General features: G+C 47.0%; 1 protein-coding gene across 1 annotated transcript; it reads left to right on the forward strand.

The window, feature by feature from the left end:
- Positions 1-4341: 4341 nt before the first annotated feature.
- Cfap126 (cilia and flagella associated protein 126) lies at positions 4342-8054 on the forward strand. The gene is made up of 5 exons (XM_021173252.3): positions 4342-4442; positions 6153-6215; positions 6389-6469; positions 7143-7319; positions 7666-8054. The coding sequence occupies exons 1-5, from the start codon at positions 4416-4418 to the stop codon at positions 7885-7887; spliced, it is 570 nt and encodes a 189-aa protein (XP_021028911.1). The 5' UTR covers positions 4342-4415; the 3' UTR covers positions 7888-8054.
- The last annotated feature ends 1488 nt before the right edge of the window (positions 8055-9542 follow it).

The following is a 9542-nucleotide window of genomic DNA, read 5'->3' on the forward strand; positions in this document are numbered from 1 at the left end:
AGGGAAACAGATGCCTAAGTCGAGTAATAACCACTTACGCCATTAAGAGTGCAAGCTGGCCGGGCAGTGGTGGCGCACGACTTTAATCCCAGAACTTGGGAGGCAGAGGCAGGTGGATTTCTGAGTTCGAGGCCAGCCTGGTCTACAGAGTGAGTTCCAGGACAGCCAGAGCTACAAGAGAAACCCTGTCCCCAAAAACAAAAAACAACAACAACAAAAATAATAATAAAAAAAGAGTGTTCCTTCCACAGTTTCTCTAAGTGCTTAGATCACAGGTGTGAACCACAGCACACAGTTAAAGTTAGAATAACACAGAGATCAGCGTAGCCCCTGTGCAGAATCACCACACAAAATATAAGTCTTAGATTTAAAAAAGAAAAGTTCGTGTTTCAAGTGTGGTATGGTGATAGACAGCTAGGCCTCCAGAACTCAGGAAGTGGAGGCAGGTGGGTCAGAAGTTGAAGGCCACAGCTACATAGGGGATTGAGCCAGCGTGGTCTAGAGCCCCTGTCTAGTGGCAGAGGTCTAAGTTTCACACTTTGTCCGATGGTGAATTAGATAAACCACAGTACATAATGCTTGTGCTATTTGGAGAGCTAAGCTTTTGGTGTCTGCCCCAAACTTGCTTGACTCGTCTGAGTGTGTGGGTTCTGTTTTCTTTGTTTTCTGAGGTGCTGGATTTGAAACCAGGGCTCCACATGAACACACGACACAACTCCTCTACTAAGTTCCATCCCCAGACCTGCTAGGAGACTTTCAGAAGCGGTTCAAGGACGAAATGAATGTCTGTGAAAAGCAGTTTCCCAAATCTGACTCTTTGATTCCACAACCTTATTTCCTAATGTATGCTACTGACATGCGCACATGCCAAGTGACGCATGCGCAGTGGCATTGCTGCCCTGTCTTCAGGAGAAGCTTCCGTGTTCAGCGCGCAAAGCGGATGAGGTGCGCACCTTCAGTGGTGCACACGTGGTTATTAAAAGAAGTCCTCTACACTAGCGCATGTTATAGCACACATACATCATACATGGTTTTTTCATGGTTTTGTTTTGAGACAGAATCTTTCTCTGTAATCGGTTCACAGGAACTCGGTTGTCTTGAGGGGTGTGTGTGTGTGTGTGTTGTCTCTTTATTTGGGGATAATAAAGGTTATATAAATCTTGGAGAGTAGGTAGGGCTTTTGAGGTGAGTGTACATTATTGGCTAGGGCTGAGGTGCTGGGTGCTGGGAATGCTTCATTTACATGAAGAGGAAATCCAAGTGCTTTCTGGACATGTTTAGAGAGAGGGAGGGAGGGAGGGAGGGAAGGAGGGAGGGAGGGAGGGAGGGAAAGAGAGGGAGAGGATGAAGCTGAGCCATCTCTCCAGCCCAGGTGGGCGCTATCTTGCACATCTGTCTAGGTAGAGGAGTGCGTGGCTTACAGGTACAGTTGGCTTTGTCACATGGGCTCTGGGACAATACTCAGCCCATCAGGCTTCTCAGGCAAGTATTTTAACCCACTGAGCCATCTTGCTGATCACCTCTGGATACTCTTTTTGTTGTTTTGAGACACATTAAGACTGTGTAAAGGCCGGGCATGGTGGCGCACGCCTTTAATCCCAGCACTCGGGAGGCAGAGGCAGGCGGATTTCTGAGTTCGAGGCTAGTCTGGTCTACAGAGTGAGTTCCAGGACAGCCAGGGCTACACAGAGAAACCCTGTCTCAAAAAAAAAAAAAAAAAAGACTGTGTAGCCACAGCTGACTGGGAACTCACTATGTAGAGCAGGCTGACCTCAAACTCAGAGATCCACCAGCTCTGGCTCCCAATTTTTGGGATGAAAAGTGTGCACCTCACATTCACCTCCCATCCCCACCCCAGGCACTTTTAAGCCAGTAAAATTCTTGAGCCCTCTTTGCATGAAGTGCCTACAGGCCATGTTAGCACAGTTAATGCTCTGAAGTAGGACAGTCTACATTTCTCATGCAAGGTCGCTAAAGCCCGGGCTGAAGAACTTTTCTAAGGCCTCATTTTCCAAGCACAGCCAGAATTTCATCCAGATAATTTGGCTCCAGGATGGACATTAATGTTGTCCTCACTTAGGTCTGAGTTCACACACTGCCCACAGCGCCGAGGGAAAACTGCCTTGATAGTTAACGAAGACAGCAGTTCCCAGAAAAGCCATGGCTACAGAGCTGTCACTTTGCCTCTTGTGGGCAAAATGGATGTTCGAGAGCAGAGACAGCCCTTGATCCTAAAATAACTCCTCTGTCCTCCATCACTCTAGAGAGTAATGAGAACCACGGGGACAGAGCACACGGGGCTGCTGGCCTATGTCACATTACCCAGCTGTGAACTGTCAGAGTCTGTAATAAGAGCTGTTCTTACCCCATTATCTGGAAGGGTCAGGAGTATCGTTATGCTGGGTTGGATAGGAGAAACATTTTAGGGGAAGAAAGAACTAACAATTATCTCCCACTGAATTTTGGAGGCAGCCTCAAGTAACCCAAACTTGGAGCCATCCTCCTGCTTCAGCATCCCAAAGGCTGGGATTGCAGGTATAAACAACCACATGCAGCTTGCTTTCTTTCTTGAAAAGAAATAATTTGTTTTAAAATCATATGTGTGAGTTGAGGTAGCTGTTTCAGAAGAGGGCGTCAGATTCCACATAGCTGTGGTTACAGAGGCTGAGAGCCATGGGCGCTGGGAAAGCCAGCTTGGCTCCACTGGATGAGCAGAGAGCACTCCCAGTCACTGAGCCATCTCCCCAGCTCCCTTCCCCACCCCACGTCCTTCCTTCAAACCAGCACCTATGATCTATAGAATAATGGGTTTCATTGTGACATTTTCATACATGTAGGATTCTGAATCCGTTCACCCTCTTATGCTCTTATGCCCCTCCCCCTCCCAGTGGACCCCATCTGCTTCCCCCATACCCTCTTCTCACTTCACGTGAACTTTTGTTCTTGTTGTTTGGTTGTTGAGATAAGGTCTTTCTATGCATCCCTGACTGGCCTGGAACTTACTATGTAAACCTGGTTGGCTCAAATTTAGAGGTCTGACTCCTCCAAGTTCTGAGGTTAGAGGCGTGACCATGCTCTAGAGTGTTCGAGTGCGTGTGTATGTCTCACTGAGCTCAGAGATGCTTGCACACGTGGGAGGTTATTCATAGGAGCATGGACCACCTACCAGTGTGGCTGGCTACAACACTGAAAAGAAGATCGTGCCCTCTCCAGAAACCATTAACATAAAGGGCAGGGCCTTGTGAGCCCCTCCCCCAGCAACAGTTGATTGCCTCCATAGCCCCAGGAAGGAGGGGGGGCTCATGAGTCCCTTCCCTGGTTTTTTGAGACAGGATCCTACTACATAGCCAAGGCTGGTCTTGAACTTGAGATCCTCCTGTCTCCACTTCCTGGATACTGGGATTACAGGCGTGCACAGTCATATCTGGCTCTTAAGTATCTTTGGACAACTTGGGTTTTTTTCTTTTTTTTAAACTTAAGACTATGTAACTGACAAGCCCTCTTTAGTTCTAACACCCCAATAGATGAGTAGATGGACTTAACAGAAATTTCAATGTCTCTCAGGGTTTCTTGGTTTTATAGCTAATAGGCTCAGGCCCTGGTACCTACTCAGTGTCCCACCCTACGTCCTGATTTCCCATATCCTAACCAACACCATGAAGCTGTATCTTGGGTCCTGTGACTGTAGAGCGATGGAGGAGACAGGAGTCACTTAAGGACCAAGGATAAGACATATATTTCCTTTTGGGAACAAACCAGTTGGTTGCTTCCTAAGCATTGTGCCTTTGTTATCCTGTGAGCATCATCTTGGCAGCGCCCAATTCCCACTGTGAGTGAACATTTCATTCACCTTATCCGTCAGTGTGCAAAGCAGGCCATCACTACAGGATGTGATGGATGGGGAGTTAGGCTTAGTTAGTTCATTATACCACAGTGTCTCACACCCTCAGCTGGGGGCGGGGGGTCTCAAAGTTTGTTTAAATAGTTGAAGATGTCATTCAAAGACAACCTGGACATTCTGAAGCAGACTTAACGTATGTTGGGGAAACAGCTATTTACATGTAAGTTATCCCTGATTTGTTTTGGACACATTCAAAGCATAGTAACTGAGGCAAATGCAGCGGTCCTGCTCGGTCCTGCTCGGTCCTGCTCGGTCCTGCTCAGTGGTCCCGGGATTTTGGAAGCAGAGGCAGGAGGACAGGGTGTTCAAGGTATCCATGGCTACTTCTCAGTTCATTTTCTCATGTTTGTTTGGGCCTCTATATTCTAAAATGAAAATGAACCTACGTTTCGGAGAGAAAGGAAGAGGGTAGTGTGAACCACAGAACGTAGCCCAACCCCTGCTGACCGGGAGTTACTCCCAGAAGGCTGTCCTTCTGCAGTTGCCAGGCAACAAGTGTAAACAGCACTGGATCATGGCTACTAACTACAGTGCCAACCAGGTAAGCGCTTGCTCTTCACCCTTTTACATTTGAGTTTATGTTCCAGATCTACCCGCTCCCATCAGATTCTGACTGGGTTGAGGTGGTGCTTCATCTCATGGTTGGGAGGGCCCAGGAACAAGCAAAGAGGATCTGGGTTAAATTTGTAGACCGTAAGCCAGGAAGCAGTGATTTTATTTTTATAGGCCAGAGTAAGCAGTTTAGGCTTTGTAAGTCAAGAGACAAAGTCATATCTATTTACATGAAAGTTAGCACTAATTTGTTTCAGAAAAATTCAAAATATAGGGGTAGAGATGCTCCCCAGTGGTCCCCGAGGCAGGAGGATGGGTGTTCAAGGCATTCTGGGGCTCCATACTGAGTCCAAGGCTAACCTGAGCTTCAAGAGAACCCCTCCCCCCTCACACACACACACACACACACACACACACACACACACACACACACACACACACAGAGAGAGAGAGAGAGAGAGAGAGAGAATGAAAACAAGGACACAAAATAATCACTGATAGTTCGAGGTCAGTCTGGTCTACATAGAGAGTTCCAGGCCAGCCAGAGTCTTGTAGTAAGAAAAGAAACAAAATATTGACTACACACTTTTGGAATTCCTTTGGAGAAAATATTTTCCTTCTTTAGTATTCCCAGTTTAGTGTTGTTCTTTTTCTTCGTTTATGTGTATGTGTGTGAGTAGGTAGGCAGGTAAGGTCTTGCCTACTACCTACCTCTCTCAGACTGGACCACAAAGTCACAACCCTCCTACCTTCCTCTGCTAATCGTGAGGCTTACAGGTGTGTGCCACCTTGGCCAACTACCTTCTGTCAAAGCAACACAAATGGTTGTTTTATGTCTACAAATAGTTTTACAAATGGTCTATTTTTACAAATAAAAAAACGTTCTTGCCAGGGAGGCAGGGACAGAAAGGTGGAACCCAGCCTCAAATAAATAAATAAATAAAGTGGCGTTTTCTGCCCCTTGGCCTTCCAAAAGCAGGTAGCAATGTGGATTTGGTTACCATCCCTTGGTCTAATCTAGCAGTCTCCAGCAGTGAGTCACAAATATAATTTAAAAGGTTTTAGCAGCTATGTGAAAATTAAAAATTAAATTTTGTAGTGCTCAGTAGAACACAATAAACCTCAAACATTAACATTTAATTGCATTTTTAAAAACAAAATAGTCTAACCACACACACACACACACACACATACTTTATACCAGCTCCTTAAAATTCATCTTTACCCACTAGCACTGAGGACCATAGCTCTGTACATGCTAGATAAGCACTGTAACTCAGAGCTACACCCCCGGTACACATCTTGAGCAAACAGATTATAATCTCATACTTACCTAGCACGCACAAGATCCTGGGTTCAATATGCAGCGTTGCAAAGCCAGACACAATCTCGTCTTTCTTTGTATTTAGCTCTCTTCTTTTCGTGTTGTTTGTAGGTTGGCATACCAACTGTTGGGTTTTGTCAGGGCATCTTCCTACACAAGAGTCAGTTCTCAACCCTTCCCTCCAGCTGGTAGGCTTTTCTTCCCAGACTTAGTGCCCAGGTCAGATCTCCTTATACTCTGCAACCATTGTCTTAGCACCTACCTCCCTTAAGATAGCTTCCTCCCTATATACCCTTGCCACAGTGAGTTAGCATTCACCTAACTGTAGAGAACAGTGTCACCATCTCACAGGAACTCTCCTCTTTCTCTCCACAGTATGAAAAAGCTTACTTACCCACGTACCTGCAGAACTGGTCTCCTGCCAGGCCAACAAAAGAGGTATTCTGAGCTCAGTGCCCCTCTCCAAGGCCAGTTTCCGATGACTGGCCTCACTGGTTCTCTCTGTCACCTAAGTCCCTTAGCCCTTGAACAGTCCATGTGTTTCTCTCCCATACTTTTACTCCAAGCCCCTCTTTCACTTCAGGCACTTCTCTTTCTACCCCAAAATACAGAAAATCGCTGCTCATGAAGGTTACACTCAGATCATCGCCAACGATCGAGGGCATCTCTTGCCTTCAGTGCCCCGTTCCAAGGTGAGATTCCCCACCTCCCTTCTACCAGAAAAAAAGGGGGTGGGGAGGAGCTAGCTAGTTGTGGTGGCATACACCTTTAATCCCAGGGGGGATTTAATACTCAATAGGCAGAGGCAGGAGAATCTGTGAGTTTGAGGCCAGCCTGGTCTACACAGTGAATTTCAGGATAGCCAAGGAGGAGAGAGGGAGAGAGGGAGAGAGAGAGAGAGAGAGAGAGAGAGAGAGAGAGAGAGAGAGAGATGCTGTCTCAAAACGAACAAAAAGAACTAATGCATAAAAGCAGAGCTCCAGTCACACAGAAAACTAAAGTCCAATCTGTGATGCCCCTACCCTCTATCTGCCAGGACGGAGCTGAGGTTAGCACATGGAAGTCCTGAAAACATGTAAGCAATGTTTTCAGATGACAATATTTATGCCCAGGACTCCTTTCTCACACTTAGCCTAAGAATGAAAAATTTAAGTTGGAAGGAAAGGGACTAGAAAACAGCCGAACTGAAGAAACTGACAGAAGCAAAGCTTCCCTTTTACTTGGTAAGCCACTGCCTTAGGCCCTCTCTCAGGTGTTTCCTTACTAAGCATTGGCAAGACAACAGAGTGGCCGTGAAGCCAGACAGCCCCGCCAAGCAGACACTACCAGCCGTGAAGACCTGGTGAACAATCCCTTTTCCTTTAGGCAAGTCCTTGGGGTTCCTTCATGGGCACCTGGCAAATGCCCCTGAAGATCCCACCTGCTAAGGTGATCTTGACCGCCCGCACAACTACAGCTGCCGACAACCTCACCAAATGGATACACAAGAATCCTGATCTACTCAACGCCTGTAATGGGCTGCGTCCTGAGATCTCAGGCAAGGTATCTATCCTTCCTGTTTAACCAAAACCCCCATTTCTTTCCAGCCTCAAAACTGTTCTGCCAATCACTGTTCTAGCCAAGGGAGGGGACCTCTAACCAAATCTGTCTCATGCTGCCCAGTCCCTCATCACTAAGGTCTGAAGGAACAAAACAAAGAAGCCACCTTGTTCCCCACCTCTAACCCCAGTAGAAAAGAATTCCAAGGGGGAGGTTAAATTTAACTGCTCTTATTCAAACCCTGACCTCCTCCTGCCTGCCGGGGGCCTATTAAGAAAGGGAGTTGGATTCTGAGGGTGACTGGGAACAACCTGGGCCTAATGAGAAATACCACACCCTGTCCCAACAGCCCTTCGATCCCGACAGTCAGACGAAACAGAAGAAATCTGTCACCAAGACTGTACAACAAGCACCAAATCCAACCATAATTCCCAGCTCCCCGGTCATCCAAGGAGACAACCCAGATGAACCGCAAAGCTCGCACCCCTCTGCAGGTCACACTCCAGGTCCCCAAACTCCAGCCAACTCTCCCAACAACCCACCTCCAAGCCCGTGTAAGAACACCAAGTAGGTCCTAGTCTAGCAGAGGTCCAGATCTATGCCACGCTGGGGTGACATTTTAGAGACCGACTGAAATAGGTAAGACCCTGTATTCAGAAATGTGGAACAGAGAAATGGTGGGCCAGGAGTGAAGGCAGATTTAGGGAAATAAACATTGTGTGTTAAGTCTTTTACTGTCCTGGGTTTTCTCCTGGTTTACGTCTGTCTTTTGTAAATCCATAATTACAAGGAAGGCTGGGGAAGAGGGGACAGTGAGTCTTAACAAGAATGTCAGTGACTCCCACAGCATGACCAAGAGGAAGCTGGTTTGCACCACACAAGGGCAAAACTTCAGAACCAAACTTTGTCACTATCTTCCGAATCACAAGTGTGGTCACTTAGTAGAGCACACAAAACTTTATTACACGCATTCATTGACTTTATGTATGCATGGAGGTGTGCCTCAAGCACGTGGAAGCCAGAGATAGCTTGCGGAGTGTGGATCCTTCTGACACGTGGATCCTGGGATCAAACTCGGGTCCTCAGGCTTGGAGGCCAGAGCCTGCACCCACTGAGTTATCTTGACAGACCAGTGACGTACAAATGTCTGGTTACTAAGCTTTCCTTCCCACTACCTCTGCTGGGTGGTAGGTTAGAAGCCTTTAAATGCCCTTATTAAACTACATTTTAAAAGATATAAGCCAGGGCTGGAGAGATGGCTCAGCAGTTAAGAGCACTGACTGCTCTTCTGAAGGTCCTGAGTTCAAATCCCAGCAACCACATGGTGGCTCACAGCCATCTGTAATGAGCTCCGATGCCCTCTTCTGGGGTATCTGAAGACAACTACAGTGTATATATATATATATATATATATATATATATATATATATATATATACCTACAGACCGGCTTACAAAGAGAAAAATAAAGAAGCCAGGCGATCTACTTCCCTTCAATCACTCGTTAAGAAGCCATCAAAAAAAAAAAAAAAAAAAAAAGTAAAAATGTCCACATTAATTTCCCAGCCTGCCAAAGTGTTTCCCCATGAACTCTGACCCTACTCAAAGGACAACCTGACTGATGCTGGATGAAAGCTACAGGGCATCCCGGCAGTTGGATGTGGTAGCATGCTCCTGTAATTCCAGCTACTTGGGAGGCTGAAACAGTTGGGTCGTCAGTTCAAGGCCTGTCTGGGCCGGTCTGGGTACTTGGCAAGGCCTGACTCAGGTTCAGTGCTTGCCTAGCACGGATGGGACCCTGGGCTGGATTCCTGGCACCACCAGACCTCCCGGGGCCTGTCTAGAGGAAAGTGGGTAGTGATCGTTGCTTGAGGCCAAACACTCCTTGGGACCAGGAATAGGCTGAGGGTGGTGGTAACATGCACCCGGGAGGCAGAAGCAAGAGCACACCAACTGGAAGGTAGTCTGGGTAAGAGTTCCAGGCCAGCTGGGGATAGATGGTGAATCCCTTTCTACAGATTTCAAGAGACTAATGAAACAGGCCTCAACCCAACCTGGGCCCAGCCCATCTCTGCTGCCACGGATTTGAGTTCATGCTGTCTTCCTGTCTAACTGCCACCCAACAATCACTCTTCAATCCAGTGCTTTGACCAATCTCTTAGTGTTTTTCTTGGTGGTGGGGACTGAACCACAGGCCTTGGGCATACGATCATGGAACCAAATCTCT

The sequence above is a fragment of the Mus caroli genome, unplaced genomic scaffold (assembly GCF_978045245.1).
Source record: "Mus caroli unplaced genomic scaffold, Mus_caroli_1 scaffold_1, whole genome shotgun sequence".
Lineage (NCBI taxonomy): Eukaryota > Metazoa > Chordata > Mammalia > Rodentia > Muridae > Mus > Mus caroli.

Coding starts and splice junctions, on each gene's coding strand:
- Cfap126 (XM_021173252.3), top strand. CDS start 4,416: ATGGCTACTAACTACAGTGCCAACCAG. Junction 6,216..6,388: donor CTGCCAGGCCAACAAAAGAG/GTATTCTGAGCT, acceptor CCCAAAATACAG/AAAATCGCTGCTCATGAAGG. Junction 7,320..7,665: donor GTCCTGAGATCTCAGGCAAG/GTATCTATCCTT, acceptor CTGTCCCAACAG/CCCTTCGATCCCGACAGTCA.